Here is an 18,086-nt window from a genome sequence, read left to right as displayed (position 1 = left end):
TTCGAGAGGAGAGGCTGTGAAACCGATCAAGGAGCGTGGCGAGCCAATTCTCACGGATAGCTCTCTTCCCCGGCATTTTAGCCTCGGTGTAAACGCGAAAAACCGGCGAATTTAACCGTGCCATGGCTAAGTAAGCGAGCTACCGTCACGCTCGTTGAACGAGGAAAACTCCTACACGATTCATGTGGCTGTGTACCGTGTAACTTTCCAACAATCCAGCTTCCAGTCAAAATGCCTTGGCAAACGTCGAATCGAGTACCACTTAACCCTTTCGAGACTGGCGGCATAATTACGTCTAAAAGCTAGCTTTTAGCAAGATTATTTTTTATAATTTTTCCTAACAACGTCGAGGCCTTTCGAGGTATACACAGTATGTTCGATTTAACCCTCTGTCGGGGTTTCTATGGTACACGTTACTATTTTTCTAATTAAAAATACTATTAGAGAACGCGTAATATAAAGAAGCAGAAGAAGGTCAATTCTATAGGAGGAATCCTGTGCGAGATAAACTGCGTTCAATGATTTATTCCAATGTTTGTACAGCTGAAGAAACCGCCAAGATATAAAAAAATCGAATTGCATCCATTCGACGAGTCCCTTCGAACGCATTATAATTCGTTTTAGATAAAACGTTTTTTCGTATAATCAATAGGTAACGAGTTGTTCTAGATAATAATAGTTTTCATTGACTTACCCTGTATACCAGAGGGATCTAATTCCTCTAACGAATAAAATTTACATTTTTGCAGTTCAGTAAATTGACATATAGCATTTTTGATATTATCTCCGTAAGAAAACTTGTTTATCGGTTAAAAAGGTCGAAGTGCTATAGAGAGACCATAATTCGATTGCGCAATATCTAGTGAATATGGAGGTTGTGCCATGACACTTTCCAATCTAATTCAACTAACTTTTTCGGCGTGATCTTCGCAAAGTGCGTCATCGTGCTATAAAATTACGTATTTATTCTTTTTCAGCGAAAAGACGATAGGCCCTTTTATCTTTATCTTTTATCTAGCCGTCCTTGATTAATCGTTGTACGGATAGATCTCCTGTTAATATGTTTTTAGTATATGAGTATCATCATACCGTTCTACCAAATTGAAAGCGTTAGTTTTTCCTTTCGTTTAAATTCTGCTTAGAAATTAACGTTTCTCGCTTGTTACGAGAACACGGATTACAAATCTCACAGAGACTTATCGTATTAAGTAATCGCTGCTATCAGGATTGCCAATCCTTTGATAGAAAATAAGAGAGAGAGAAAAAAAAAGAGAAAAAAGAAAGGAACCAATCAGCGTGAATTCATTGAAAAAAAAAAAGAAAACGGAAAAATAAAAATTGAAGCGAGAACGACAAGTTTACATTAGAGACAGGTCGATAACGTTTGATAATCTCGCAAGAGATCGACCTTTAAATGTCTCTCAACTCAATTAAGGAGAGTTTGCGTTAACGGGAATTACCTTGCTCGTAGCCGCAGCCCTTGTGTCTGCCGTTCATAATGTCCTGGAAGAGGGTTTTGTCAGCATCGCTGTCGTGCAGCTTAGTCGACACGGCCACACACAGATTCTTCGTAGCGTCCCAAGCACAATGTGGATCCTGAAGTGCAACGCAAGACGCGCAGGTGACCGCCGCTGCCGCGTCGCAATGATGCAGTGGTACCGCACGAATTTCGGAGTCAGCAAACACGACCAACTTGCTCGCCTCGCCGGCCAGGTGGACCACCAACAGATCCTTGATCGCTTGTCCTGAACGTGAACGGAATTGGACGCTTTAATTCTCGTGTAGGGATTAAGCACGAAGGGATATCGGCTCGTCGTTCGGAAGAAAACGTGTTTGCTGCGGTTCGTGCGACGTTATCGGTCAACGTTTAACCAATGTTGGAAATTTGATCAACGAAGATTACTTTAATAAAAATACTACTTTAATATTAATTAAAATTATTATGATCTTCGTAATACGTATTATTAGGATTTTTGTACATGGTAATTCAACGGATTGATTAAATTATTTGCTTTAGAATTTGAACATAGATAATGTGATTTCCATAATTGGATCGATGCTTATCGGATGTGGAACGATCGAACGTTGAATTTCACGAGGCTTCGAGCGTTTCATTTGCAGGGAAAAAATGCGTGGAGATTTTCGAGGACCGCTTACCGTACTTGAGTACTTGAACATCGCTGACGATGACCTGGCTAACGTTGTTCAGAGAATCCGGCGCTCGAGTATTGAGCGCTTTGAGAACTCGGCCGTCGTCTACGAATAATTATGAAATTATCATAATTAAATGCCGTGCGAGTGCTTTTGTTCGCCGTGGTGCACAATTGCGGTAACTCACCTGTTCCGACGTACAGGATATCGTAGGCTTTGCCATCCAACGCCTTCACTTGAGGATCCACGGCGACTTTGGTAAATCTGTAACTGAAATACGACACTTCGGTTTGATCGTCGCTCTTTCGAATTACATTCCAACGTCGTACTCTTATAATTGGTATCATTTTCGACACTCCAAATAATTGGAAACTCTACGAGATTACGTTAGCTGTGACTGTACCGGAAATTAATGTTGAACAAGTTGCGTTGCCATTTTGTATAATTCCATTCATTTAGCAATCTTGCTTGTTATAGTAAGTTGTTACGAAGCAATGTTTGACTTGAACGTAAAGTTAGTTGCTGTCTAGTTCGCTTTCCGACTGCTGCTACTACTACAACTACTACTACCACCACTACTGCTATTATAAGTGTTTCGATAAAGCGGCTATCAAGCAAAGATATGTTCAAATATTCACAACATATTCACGAAAATAATAAAGTTTATTCGTCTTTTGTTCGTAAGATAACTCGAGCAACTCGAAGAACCAAGGAAAATATATAATTCCATTAAAAAAGAAAAATGTATTTACGGAGAAAAATCCTGTTACAACGTGACAGCGCTTGGAATCACAAACAAAGAAATGACGAATAACGAATAGCAAACACTTACTTGAAGCTGACTTTGGTTATCACAGGTAATGAAAAGAAGGATTGGACCGCATCGTCCATGAGGGGGTGCGCTTTGACGAAATTTACGGTCATGTCTGGAAGTGTCCTGGAGTCGTTTACGCATGCACCGGGTCTAGGCTCCGGCACCTTTTCCGGAAGTACTCGCAACCAATTGCTGTTTATGGTTTCTTGTTCCTTGAACGCACCCTGGAAGACTTCGAGGACGTTTTTCATGGAGAAAGCGCAGACGGCCGAACCGCCGATCGAATTCACGGGGGTTGTGAACACCCCATAAACCAAACGGGCACGCTCGCCGGCGTAAACTCCTTCCGTGACGTCGCTCGTTGACTCTGAAATAATTGTAAATCGCTCGATAAACCGCTCGTCCTCTACATATCGCGCTTTTCTTTGCTTCGTTTCACGCGTGGCATCGATTTTCGACCATTACCACTTTTTCCATCGATTTAGTCATGTTTCTTATTCCAATTGCTTGCTTTTGTAGCTATGTAATTTTTCTTTCGCTGCTTCTCTTTTAACTAAATATCCAATTGACATTTTTCAATTTAGACAGACGTGTTTTTTCTTTTTGCAAGTTTCTCTGTGAGGAAAGAGTTGCGCGAATATCTTACGGTATGGCGAAAATGAATGTTTCTAGAATTCTTTGCGTTATTATTCATTGTAATACAAACGTATTCAAAGCTTCTTATTCCGTATAAAACAATATTATTATTAGGTCATCCCATAAGTTCGTGCCGACTTTTGTGTATACATTTCATATTTAAAAAAAAACAAGAGAACTTTTATCAAGACGGAATATTAGCCCTACCAGAAAAATGGGAAGAAGTTGTACAACGAGAGGGGGATTACATTTTTTCATGAAACTGAAAGGTATGTAAACGATCTTAACATATATAACTTTGTGTAACGATGTTATCAAGTAAAATTACCAGTTTCAGTGGTTTATTTAAAGCAACAGTATCACAAAATCAGCCCCTTTTTAAAAACGTAATAAATTTCCTTGAAACTTTCCCTAACATTGTTCCCTCTAACATTAACAATTTATTATGCAACATACGAAAACCTGTTGTTACATAATTCTATTACACGTTTTAGAAGAGTTCAACGTTCGAAGCACTTCGAGTATCATAATTTAATTATTATCAGTACCTCTGCTCCTCCATGTTACCGATGAAACCGACATCGCGTAATACATATATGTATGTAGATACGTATATATATGTACTATACACAGTACAAGAATTAAATTCTACGTACGGCATTTTAAGAGAATTTCAATTTTCGATTAACTGGTTAGGAGGGTAGAAATTATTAATCAACGATTGCTACACGCAGTATACGCACGGTACTGTACTCCATTAATGCGATACTATCGTTAAGTGATAATAACAATTTTGTGTCGGTTTGTCCATAACGCGCATTATAAAATTAGTATCCTTATAAAACTAACAGTTCAAGTGGGTGGTACATGCGAGAAATTGTAATTTCCTGGCTGCTAATAAGGTGTTAATATTAATTTGAACAGCGACCTCTTGCATAATGGGGTGAATGACGTTACGCCATAGCGTAATATCAATTATGCTAACTCGTGTGTGTATATGTAGGAAAACATGTCCTTTTCGAGGCTGCTCCGCTCCCCACGTAAAATGTTAATATAACATTTTCACGTATTCGATTTAATTGAAAACCACTCGCTAATACGTCGTTGGTTAATGTATTACGAACGCTATAGATCATTTCATCATTCATGTTCAGTGTCATCGTTGGAACATTGAAAATTACTAATTTACATTAACGCGATAGTTCTTGTTAATTAAGCGGACACGAAATAATAACGGCCATATGTTTGTCCCTGTGAATTAGTTTGCGATTTTCAGGGAAAACTAAAATCATGTATTACCGAAGGTCACTGTATTTCACCTGAATACTATTACACGCAACAAGATATTCCATTTTGTGTCTTTTAAAGCAATTTTATAATCTGATACGTTATCAGTTAATCCTATTCAACTTCTACTCTGTTTTATTTATCTACTTGTGCGTTTAAACATTACGCTATCCTTACGTAAACCATCCTGTTCTACAAAAATTCTGTTACTTTAGTATAACATTGTGCTGTTATACTACTTTGTAGCCGTAATTTCCTCTACTTGAACTTGCAAAGACCAAAACGGATAAGGAAAAGAAATTGAAGGAAAGAACGAACGAACGAATGAATGAATGAATGAAGGAAGGAAGGAAGGAAGGAAGGAAGGAAAGAGGCAAGAAGTATGAAAAAGAATCGATGTCAAGTGGAAAAGAGCAATCGTTGCAAAACATAGGATCGAGTATGACGTTAAAGAGGTTCGTCTAACGAGTTACCCTCACAGCCCGCTTGCATAGACAAAAATAAGGATCGGTCTCACAAAGAGCTCTTGAGTCATCTTAAATTCAAATTTGCCCTTAATGCATAGTTCGTGTGACACGAGCCGTGCCTTGATGTTAGCCTTTAAATCACGGACGTTTCGAATCGCTGCGCTGGTACACCGGTAGCCGATGATGGCCATTAATATTAAAAATTCCCCGGGAACAATAACGTTAAAGAACCGTAATCCAAGCGAGCAAAGACTGAATGGAAGTCGGTTGAAAGGAAACGTAGCGAAAGTTTTCTGTCACTTGCTCGTTAATTCCGCACGAGCGAGGCTAAAAACCATTAATGCGGCCATTCTTTGGGGAGCATTAGCACGAAGAAAGGGTAATTCGTGTTCGATAAAACATTGAATAAAACGCCGAACTCACGTCTCCCGGTTACGATATGCTGGAAAACTCCCAAGGTGCTAGCTTCCAGAAATGACCAACATTTTATTGTTTTTTTTTTTTTTTTATTGTAGGTATATCGATTCGAAAATCAACTTGTTATCAGATAATGATATTATCGTTTCGCTATATAATTAATAGATCACCAAGCATTGTCGTGCTTATTGGTACAAACACGTTGAGGTAGTCGGAGCAGCAGGTATAGGTATTACTTTTGTGTAATTAAATTTTCTCGAGAATTAAGTTTCCTACGTTTCGTATAGCAAGTTCGACTAATTCGAAATAATTTTACGTGAATTTTAATACGATTTTTAGCGAAGAACTATCCACATTTTACGGGAAATCGAGTTTAGTTTATCAGAGTTAAAAGTTTAGTTTCCTTTGCTCGAGCTGGCGCTCGACTCATTCTTGTGCAACAGTTATCACTCGTTGGCCACCATGTTTACAAATTTCTCAATTTTTGCTGCACTGGATTTACGAGTTTATTACTCGCAGTAAACTTCTCCGGGAACTAAGCTAATTTCGCTAGAAAGTTACCGCTAAAGGCCAGTGTCCCAGTTTCTATCAGCTTAAGAAATCACCTCGGTGGAAACTCGGAATGACTTCGTCAAACTAATAAGGAATTTTCAAAAAACGTGTAATATTTGTTTTTCTCTCTCTCTTTCTCTCTTTATGATAAATGTTAACTTTCGCATATTTCTTACAAGATTAATCAAATACTAAGTACCAGACTTTAGATAGCTACAATTTTTAATCGTTTTCTATTATTTGCTTTTTATGAGTTTCGGCACGGTACACCATGAATTGCTACAACATGTCGGAACGCATTAGCAAATTACTTTTGAAATTCGGCGATTCTAGTAATTTTCCGAATGTTTTAGAAGAAGAAGCCGGAAGCGTCTTATTTGTCGATATAGTAACCGATTTAATCAATGATAATGGAATTTAGGAAACTCAATATGCCATGTGTAAGTTAATTTGAAAGCTTATTATTTATGAATATACACCTATATTATCGTGAAAATTATTATCGAGTAAAATCTAATCGATGAAAAGATACATAAATTCTTGGAATTCTAAGCTTGGAAAAACGTAAGGGAAATCACGACAACGGATAGTCACATTTAACAGGACGAAACGTCCACAAGTGCTCTCCGTGGTGCGATGAATTCAAAAGCGAATTTTGCGAGAAGGTGCGAAATGTAAAACGGTTTTCCACTGCTGAAAGAACTCGCCATGCCGTGTACGTTAAGCGGAATCATGTAATTACAAATTCGTCGACGGAAATTCGGGAAAAGCAGAAGCTGGAAGGATGATCAACGGGCCGAAAACGTAGCGACTTCGAGAATGCAAATTGTTGTTCGTTTCTTGTCAAAGCGGCAAGCACCTCGCTTTCAAAGTTGCGCGCTTACGGAAGCAGTTTTTAGTAAATACACCGCTAGCCTTAATAAAGCTCCGCATCCTTGATCACGAAAACACTCGACCAGCTGAATAGACGAACTAAGTTGAGGCTGCGTCAGTGTTACCAGGTTTAGCCTCTTTAAAAGGTTCGGTTAATTGTTTTCGTTTTTTGTAGGGTCCGGATTTTAAAGAACGATGCTAACCCAGCGCTTCTATTTTTATTTAGTCACAGACTGATGGTATAGATCGATGAATTTTAATTAATTCATTGTTCCGCTATTATATAAGTAGCTCGAATAGGGGAGGTAAGAGTACGAAGTAAGTATGAAGATACCTACAAAAAGCGTTTTCCAGTTGCTTTTAAACTGGTTTCAAATTATTTAAAAAGTTTGCACGATACTTTAGTGCTTACTTGAATTCGCTTTCGACGAATACACGTTACAAACGCTCGTTCGGCGTTTTAATTTATATTCTACGTAATCCTTTAAAAATTGAAAAATTCTTTGTGATCCATGTACAGGTGCCACTATATAGGATTTTATTGTACACGTTTATTGCGTCTAAAATCAAAAGTTGTTCGTAGCACGCGGCACGGAGTAGAAAAGGGTATTGTTTTTACTTTCTAAGGCTTCGATTAGCAACGTCGAGAAATTATAATGAACATTTTCTAAGCGAATATATGTACTAAAAAATACATGACTAAAGTGTAGAAAAATCTGCAAATTATTAGAGAGATGTTCGTTTAAAAGCAAAGGATGACGATGGAAGCATAAAATTGTGTACGTATTCTTTGCGAAATCCACTAACGTGCAGGGAATAATGATTTCTGTTTAACAAAGATGCAAATAAAGCTCCTGGATATTAAAACTGTTTGTTGACAAACGCATGGTACGTAAATACCAGTTGGATGAAACTTTTCAATTTTCATCTGTGACGAAAAATCGAACGGAATGAATATACTAAACCAACAAAATGAAACCAACTCGTACGTTCCCGCAATATCGTATAAGGTTCGAAGCGCAAATCATTTTGCAGGGAAAGCGAACGATCTGAAACAAAGATTTATTCGCGATTATGTTTATTTCACTTTTATACATCTAATATTTTACGCGACGAGAAGTCACTTTTCCTACTAGTTGAAAAACAAGCACTTTCTCGCGATTCGACGTAGGTAACGGTGCAAGAGGAAAACTTGTCGTAAACTCTGATCCGTATGTGTTTCCTTTCCGAATTTCAGTCTAAGTTCTTTTCGAAATATGTTTTCCAAGTCGGTGCTTTCTAAACGTCCACGTGAGTTTCCGTTCCAATGTTACGTAACAAAATGTTTTTACTCCGACCCAATGGCCCATGTTAAAACTCCTCGCCAATACATCGGAGGCGAATATACACGAGCAACCGTGCTACTTCGGAAATCTTCTTCTGCATTCGACAAACTTTCCACGAAGCCGATCAAACATGTATGTCACTCATCTATAGAACATATTTTCTTTCGGACCTTCTTTCGCTCGTAACCTGAATAAGTTCGTTTAACCAAGATGCAAATGTGTCTTTTTCAATTATCGAGGGAACACTTTTTTTTTAATTCATACAATCCTCCGATAATCTTTAATATGATAATACGACGAACTATGACTAATTTAGATACTTTAATTGAATGGATAATACGCGCCAATAATGTTCGTGCATTCACCGATCTTTTTTTATCAGTCGCCTTACTTTCTTAACACGTTTAGACCGGCGTGCGCCACCGGTGGCTCACGCTTGAATGTTCCATCGAACGGTGCGTATCAGCAAAAATGTAGTTCGTTTAGTGATCAGAACAAATTGCCATACAGTTGAATATTTAAATAATGGAAATTTAACGTAAATTAATTGAAAAAAGTAGGATTTATTTAAAAAAATAACCATTCAATGTTATAAACTTATTACAAATACGAATACGAACACAGGAATAAAATAGCAGCGCCAACGTGAACGTGTTAAGCCAACTCGTACTTTAGATTCTTAGATTCTTTTAGATTCTTATCTGTTCCATCTTGCTGCTTTATTTATCACTCTGTATCTCACACACGTACAATGTTTTTTATTGATGGATTTTTCCCATCAATAAACAAATAAATTAATTAATTAAGTAAATAATTTTTGGAAACAGGTATCTCACTGTTTCGATCGGAAACGTAAAATGTTTTATATTTTGAACGAATGTATTTCATTAGAAATTATTTTATACTTTCGGCTATACACCGAGATTCAGTTTCGTTAAACTGCTACACAGTGTTACTAACCGCTGCAATGCACAATGCACGAAATTACGAAAATTCTTCCCGCTTTTAAACTGAGAAGTTGAATATATTTTAAAAATGATTAGCTTGCGAAATGCACCGATTGATGAATTTATTTGATTATATGTAAGCAAATTTAACGAAGCCCCGAAATACTGTACGATATAATAATGTTGCTATTATATATATTATGCATATGCAAGTATGGTATTATACTAATATAATATTAATAGAATATCCATAATTATACCATTATTAAAACGTTAATCTTGGTTTCGTTCATTTACGAGTATTTTGAAAATTCGTTTTACGATTATCATGGTTATTCGCTGAAAATTCTAGTTGTGAGCGTGTAGAAATAATCTTCGGCTTTTCGTCGTACGATAAATCTGTACGTGAAAGTTTTCCTGGTATTGGGATGTGGTATTTGCAAAGGAACGATGTGTGTATGAGCCGGTTAGTTCTTACTTTAAATAAGCCACGCGGATGAACGTGTGGCGTACGATCGTGAAAACATTGGCGAACAACGAGAGAACCGGCTGGGAACGTCGAAGGGGCGAGCGAACGTGGCTTTGTCCTTGTTGCTCGTCTCTCGTCCATTACCCTTCTTAAGTTTAAAAGTCGAATAAGCCAACCAACTTCCGCTTACGTTCCTCTCTTCGGAAAAGCACGCGTGAAAGTGGAAACTCGGCTACGTTGGCGAAAAACTTTTCGTCGGCGAATTATTCTTCCCCTTAAAATACGATAGGTGATATTTTTTCGGTCGTTCGATTTTAGTCAGAGACAAAGTATGGTCGAAGGAAGTTTGTCAAATTCACGTTCTTTCGGTTATCGATGAGGATTCTAGCGAGATCGTTGGCGAAACGAGTAATCCCCTCGCTTTTTCTTTCCTTTTGAAAGGCAGCCAGAGGCCGAGGCTGATGGAAAAGCAATTTAAGAATTCGTACACTCGTCCCAGTTCAGTGCCAACGTACCGTTTTAATATTTGTCGACAGGGCAATTCTCAGTCGCACAAGATGATCACAGATATCATTGATTATTGTATAAGAAAACAATGTGGTCACCTATATTGACTTAGTTAATTAAAGCTTCGTGCCAGTTGAGGCTTGAGCTATTAACACTTTTACTGTCACGTCGAAATCACGTGTTTCGCTCAGGACGCCACGGGAGTATTTTTATTATTCGAAGCATATAATGGCATGATAATAATAAATTGATGATGTAAGACAGAATGTTATAAAAAAAATTTTAAACAGTTAGGATCAAAAATTGATAAGAATCGGACCAAAAAGATGACCACCTATTGTCCAGATTGTATTGATGAGCCACATTTATGTTTAAAGTGTTTTAACACAGTGCACTGTTAGATACAAGATTTGTTCTCCCTTTTTTTTATTGATGTTCTAATAAAAATGTTTAATTGTTTAATGGGGCATTTTTTATTTCAAAGTATCTTCTATTTATCGGTTATATTCAAAATACCCTAAATGTCAATTTTCATACAGCTTTACAATTGTAAGAAATTCATGCGCTTCGTTCACCAATGACTACCGTGGTGTCACAGGAGAAACCGTGGCTGGCCGTATATAATCAACGTGGCAGTCAAAGTGTAAGCAAAGCCCTCAGAAATAGCTACGTATATTACGTTACGCGTCGTAAATCTAATCAATCGAGAAATCGGGGAAAATCTGTAAAAGTGAAGATCATATCCGGTATGACTTCTAAGTAGATACGCGGTTTTGGGTTACTATATCTTCATCAATTACAACGAGGCAGCAACGACCGTTTAAATTCGGTCAGAAGAAAGTTTAATCGAGAGAAAATCGCTGATCCACGAACTGGCCGATCAGCGATGCTTTTCGTTAGATAAGTCAAAATGGGCGGGGGTTTCCCTTCAAGGCGTAGATAGACTTTATAGTTATGATAGTCGAGCGGATATGGTCTCGACTATTAGAGACCACGAGTAAATAGAGATTTTTGACTAAATTGTGGCCGCTGATAATTCATTCGGCGGGACATACTTTATTTTGACACTTTCCGTGTCAAGTCTTTATTTTCGGATTTAAACTCGATTCTCTGTCGAACGCGAATCGACTTTATAGCGATACAATATCAGCCGAGAGAATCGGTTTTATCGCATGTGGAATACATCGACGATGTTTCCTTCCTTTGACACATTCGAACAGCTATAATTTTGTGTAATTTAATACGATCGATTTCTACTTCTATCGAGCTAACTAGACGTTTCTCATCGTATGACAAAGCCGGACTTATTTCGTGTACGTTAAATTCTGCTTTCATTGACTGCAGGTCTACTTGCAAAATATTTCGTTTCTTTCTTTTTGCTAGTTTAGTTGCTATCGAACAGCAATCAGTATCGCAAGCAAATTTCTATTATCAAAAGTTGCACTTTTCGTAGTAGAATCACGGGAATATTTCAACTTGTACAAATAACACGTTTCAATTGTTTCTCGATTACTACTGAAAGTGTGACACAGTTACGTTTTTTTTTTTTTATTGAAACAACGTAGCTTTTGTAAAATATTCGACGCAAAGATACGGCAGACATAGATGAATTTGTTAGAGTTAGTTCTGCATATAAGAGGTAGTTTGCGTTGAGTTATCTTTGACCTATAATACATCACGTGCATTAAAGACGATAATTAAGTATTGATTAAGGCTGTTATGAAACGTGTCGTGATAGCATTTAATTACAGAAGGTATCGGTTAACTCAAATTCTCTTGTGAATCACCGAGAAGCGTGTTATAGTAATAATTATCATTTTCAAGATACAACGGATCTAACATCAAGAGAACGTTACGACAGACTGTTTTCGACTCCTAGACTCGATCCTGAAATTACTTTTAATTTTTAATCCTCGATTGCCAACACGTTCTAGGAAAAGTAAAGATTCAACAGCTTTTTTGGTGCTCGCTTAAATTCAACGATAACTGGAAATAGCTGGAGCGCGGCTAACACCATTGACAAAAAACTTTCAGCTAACAAAGGTACGTATCCAAGCCGGAGATCCAGAAAATTATAGAACTTTGGTGATACGTAGAGCGTATATAAGCAAATATGCATAAACTTGTAAGTAAATTCAAATACGCGTACAATGTCTCCGAAAACTTGTTTCACTAAGAAAAACGGATTCAACCGGTATGCGTTCCATGGTAAATTTCAGTTTTTCATTGCAGGGATTCCACTATTGTTCCAAATTCAACAGGAACAGTCGAAGAACAAAGATACGAATGGTAGCTGTAACCGATCGAACGTGAAAGAAATTCTACAAATTCTCGCGCGAAATACGCGAGTCTCGAATGATTACACCGATGTTCAATTCGAAAAGACGCGTAAAATTTATAGCGATTTATTTATTTGTCAGAAATATTTCAAACTTTCGAACAGTTTTTAGGAATAAAATATTTGCGATTAGATTTGTAATTATTAGGTCATCCCATAAGTTCGTTCCGTTTTTCGAACGGTTATATATGTTAAGATTGTTTACATACCTTTCAGTTTCATGAAAAAATGTAATGCCCCTCTCGTTGTACAACTTCTTCCCATTTTTCAAGTGCATTGGTCCCTTATCGCCGTATGTTTATAAATCGACGCATGAAATGTATACACAAAAGTCGGCACGAACTTATGGGATGACCTAATAGAATCGTATAAATACACAAGAATCGAATATCAAGGTGAATCGAAAGTGGTTTGTTCCTTTCGAAACGAGGAAATCCCACCTCCTTTCTGATATAATGACGAGGACGAGAATCGCGCACCGACAGGCTGAGTAGCTGGTTTTCGCGGTGAAACAAAAATCGATGGTGTATGCCTGAGGCAGGCTTTTTAATCACGATATACGCCGTAAAGGATCGCCGATACCGTTATTTGTTCTACGCGTTTTCAAAGGAAAACTGATTAATTCCAACGAGTGCGAGCGCGTAGCATTCACGCGTTAATACGTTATAAAAGTACGAGTTTGTTGGAGGAACTAAATGAGCTTTTCGAAACTGGGCGACGAGACAAACCACATATTTGGAGATCGTTTAATACATTTTTGATTATTTTAACGAGTTGCAGGAAAAGTCAGCCGTTTTCGGTTACCTTCGTTTCGCGTTTACGTTCGATCGTGAAATATTGTGATCCGCGTGTAATGGGACATCGTGGAAAGAATCGCGATATAGCTTTAATTAATCGCGTGTTTTCCTTTCCGCGATGTATCTGTTTTCGAGTTTTCAAGTTATCATTACTTGTATCAACGAATTTAATTTTTGCGGTACTCTGCGGTAAAATTTGTTATGGTTTTCGAGCATTAAAATACCGTGGGAAGATATTTTCCCATTTAATCTTTTACCCTTTGTAATCACAATTCTACAACGTGAAATATTTCTGAAAAAATATCAAATTGCCTTTGCACGTTCATTATAAAGTAACGAATATCGGTAATATAATAAAAATATGAATTAAATTGTAGAAATTAATTTCTATTTATTAGGCGTGTATCATTGCCTGCGTTATGAGAATAATTTCATATTATGAAACAAAGGAAAGCAATTCCATTAACGATGCAAATAACAATTACGTACTACGTTTCCACAAAGAACTAAATTATTCAACAAATTGATATTATTTGTATCGTATTGTTGAATTTAATACGAAGAAATTTTTGCCCACTAAACTCGCTCGTTATTTCCCCACAAGTAATGTCGTTAATATTCTTTCCTTACATAGTGAACGTGTCGATGGCACTACAATGACGCGTGATATCCAAAGGGTTAGAGATCATTTCCATAAACTTGAAAAGAAACGCAATCCCTTATCGTCCTTTCGATTACAAGTATAATACCCTATACGTATATCGATCGATGGCATCGAGCCATAAAATAGCGTTTCGAATTTCTACCACGATCTTCTATTTCCTTTTATATCGGTATTTCGTTAAGGTTCGAAATTTTCCCAGAACATATCGAATTCTCGCGCATGGCTCCACCTCGGTACGAGTTACGATCAATAAAGAAGCAAAAGTTACAGCTACTTTGCATGCACAAGTATACTAATGATCTCTTTATTTTAGTTTACCTACGTGCCACCTACAAACCTAGTTACAGCTAGTTTCATCCGGGAACGAAAGAGGGTTGTTGTTAGGCTTTTCGTAACGGTTATCTCTGTCGAAAGTCAGTGGTACGACACGTTTGAGCGAAGCTCGTGTTACCATCGATCATCGATCTAATCGATGGAGGACAATCGTCTTCTTAACACTTTACCGACCGATAGCCGATTAATCGGCTTTTTGTCACCGACAATCTTTCTCATTATTTGAGCAGTAATTTGTTATTTAGTACTATGTTACCTTGCTCAGTTGCGTCAGTTGCGTTACTTTGTAAGCTCCCACGGTTTTATGCCAATTTGAAAAACTTACCGTTTGCGATGAAAGAAAAGAATGGTATTGGAGAGTCTAAACCGAAACAGAGCCGGCGCCAGGGAGAATCTGCGCCTGAGTTGCCGGTCGGACGTGCGTATGCTGTCGAACCGCTAGCGGTCGGCAAAGTGTTAAAATTGTATTCGCCAGAACAGTACTCGTCACATTTTATACGAAGAATGTTTGGCGGCGAGCGGTTATAGTCGTAGGAAGAAGAGGTTTAAATTTTGGGAAATTCTTTAGGAAGCTTGTTCGATTTATCCGAAAACCACGACACCTCGAGCCCGTTTGTTTTACGTTTCTTAGACGTATCGTGTTTCCGTGCCCCAGGAAACGTATTCTCGCGCAACTTCTCTATCCGCTCGATATGTCCCTGCGGCGCGGCGGCCCCTTGTCGTTCTCCGAGAATTTAATCTCGTATCGATTCCTCGACTTCTTGGTTTCCGGCGCTGCCAATGTCGCTGGATAATCTATTATTTCTAACGTCACCGTTACACCACTAATCTCTTAACGACGATTAAAAATCGACGAATGGTAATTAGGTGACTGATGGATGGCTTCGGTGCATGATTGCTACAGTTTACTGGCACTTGCAATTAGTATTGGGGGTGAAAGATCGGACGTGTCTACTTATAAACTATCTTCGAGTGCAGCGTCTGGATACCACCATTTGTAGCTACTATCGTAACGAATATCGACGACATTAAATAGTTTCTGCTGATTTTTACGTTTAAGCAATCACGTTATCGAGAAATGAAACGAATGGACTTGCGTGTAATTTGTAATAGCAAAGATATGCAATTGATATATCTGATTAATATTAAAATAATAAGTACGATCCAACTTTCCTGTGCTTATCACCAACGCTAATTTATCTACAATTTAATCGTAATTTATTTGAAATCTATCCACGATTTATCTATAATAGCGGGAGAAACGAACGAACGTATGCCGGTTGACTTGTCAACCGTGTCCAGGTCTCTCTTGGCAGCCACGTTGCTATTATGCTACGAGCTAACGATAGCCAGATGTAACATTAACGAAACGAGTTCAGGGCTATCGTTGAAAGTAGCTCGAATTCCTGAGCGTTTGAAAATTTCAACTTGATAACGAAAACAATGACGACTAGACTCGGTTGCCTTGGTATCTAATTGTTATGCAGCAATAACAATCAACCGTTTGATAAGCTGTCGCGTTTAAATAATTCTCTGACTTTCATTACGCAGAACGTTGGATGTTAACCCTCAACTTACGATCTTATCGCGTAAAGTATAAAATGCTTCATTAAAAATAACATTAAAAAAAAAAAAATGGTAAAATTTAAACAAACTACTATTTAACATAGCTAAATGTAAAATTATAAGATTTGGTCGTGATGCAAAGGAATTCTTTGTCGGTACAGGAACTCGGTATTCTTATCTCTTCTGACTTCACTTTCGCGGAACAACATAAAATTTTTAGAGACATATAGTGTTTTTAGAATCTTAGGATTCATTGCAAAAATTTTTAAGTTCCTTCGAAATGGCGGTACTCTGATTTTATTTCTTTGCTCCTGGGTTAGACCAATATGGTTCCATAATCTGTTCAAATTCTGTCGACATAAATTTCTCCGCCTGGTTGTCCAACATTTTGGGAATCTCATTCAGAGACTTCCATGAACCTGAACTGTTACGAGTTCAACATCCTCGTACATTGCATGGCTATTTTAGCTGCTTCAATGGTATGACGCAAACATGTCAATAGTACACAAACATATATCTAGTGATCCTTTTTTCCTCAACCATCTCGCTTACTTAAATACCAATGATCTCGTATATCGTTTTAGATCTTGCGCGTGTCATTGTTTTTCTTCCTATTTCATTAGTTAGCAATTCTTGGTATCTAAATTCTATTTAAGCGTGTGCTTAGTTTTCTGTTCTCGTTTAATTACGTATTAGTCAGAAGCAGCCTTAGCTAATAAGTTCCTAGTAATTATAAAATTATTAATGGATCACTTACTTGCTCGCGTGTCTTTTCTCTTTTGTATCACTAATGGTATTTCCGTCACACACGATATAACGAATAAAGTAAAATAAAATAAAAATTAAATAATCGGACCAAACCGTGGCCGGTTATTTACGATCGAAAGATATCGATTAAGAGCTATAACAAGAGAAAATTGATCGTGCGAAAAACGATTTGATAGAAAATTTCCCATTACGTCGAAAATATTCACTTAGGAAGAAAATACATTTTATAAATACGCTTTATAGATTATTGAATCGATATTATTTTATAAAAGAAACGCGTTGCTTTAAACGCACGTCGAACTTTATTAAGATGCATAGTATAATAAGCGCAATTCGCGCTTGGCAGACTGTCGATTAAAATATCATTTATTAAAAACTTTCCTCCGTGTATGCACGATACGTAATGGCGAAGAACGAGGAAAGTTTTCAATTTCTAGTTGTGAGAGAAACTCGAGTAGAAGCAACGCGCATCGAAGAATTAAGCGAATTACAAACGGTAAGAGACACAAAGCTGAAACTTTGTTCACGAAGAGAAACCCAATGATTTTTTAGACAAGATGTTTTCTTATCGAGAAATCGGTGTATCGTTAGTTTTCATTAAAATACTCGTAAGGGCTTTTAATTAAAACTATAAGCATTTTCTTTTCATTCGACGCAACGATACGGAGCAAAAGCTTTCATAAAATTCATGTGTGTTTTCATTCGATATAAATCTATATTATTCGAAATAAATTGCAATTGCAGCGAACAAGCTGTGGTTAACACAGCGATTAACTATCTCGAGCGAATTGCAATACTTTTTATTATTTCCAGTAGAATAAATGTTTCGATATAAATGTGTTTAACGTTGATCTGGTTTCTGTAACTTGTACAAAATAAAATTGTCATTTCTAGTCCTTGTCGGGGGAATCGATGTTCCTATATTAATCTTTTTAAAATCGATCCAACATTTGTAACTTGCAGACAAGAAATTACAAGCCCGATAGTCTTTCACATTTTCCAACTTATATTTCTATAATATTCAACGTAAGAATTTCCAGGTATTTTTTTCTCCATCCGAATTATATAATAGTCACCTTTCGAAGCTTTCACGCAGCTACAATTCTTTTGATTTTACGCTTTCTCAATGTCTTTACGAGTCAATAGAGAGTGCATTGATATTTGAATAAAGAATC

At 37.3% G+C, this 18,086-nt stretch overlaps 1 protein-coding gene across 2 annotated transcripts in view; it reads right to left on the bottom strand.

Annotated features, from left to right (window-relative positions):
* The window catches only part of LOC100647567 (semaphorin-1A), a 374,093-nt gene that overhangs the window by 11,735 nt on the left and 344,272 nt on the right, over nucleotides 1-18,086 (bottom strand). For both annotated transcript variants that reach the window (XM_012316166.3, XM_012316186.3), the window contains exons 10-13: nucleotides 2,984-3,332; nucleotides 2,339-2,421; nucleotides 2,158-2,256; nucleotides 1,461-1,745 (exon numbers count right to left, since the gene is read on the bottom strand). In XM_012316166.3, the coding sequence (XP_012171556.1) occupies nucleotides 1,461-1,745; nucleotides 2,158-2,256; nucleotides 2,339-2,421; nucleotides 2,984-3,332 (816 nt within the window). The remainder of the gene's footprint in view (nucleotides 1-1,460; nucleotides 1,746-2,157; nucleotides 2,257-2,338; nucleotides 2,422-2,983; nucleotides 3,333-18,086) is intronic.

The sequence above is a fragment of the Bombus terrestris genome, chromosome 2 (genome assembly GCF_910591885.1).
Source record: "Bombus terrestris chromosome 2, iyBomTerr1.2, whole genome shotgun sequence".
Taxonomy (NCBI): Eukaryota; Metazoa; Arthropoda; class Insecta; order Hymenoptera; family Apidae; genus Bombus; species Bombus terrestris.
Note: the sequence above shows the minus strand (reverse complement) of the source record. Positions and strands in the feature narration are given on the sequence as shown.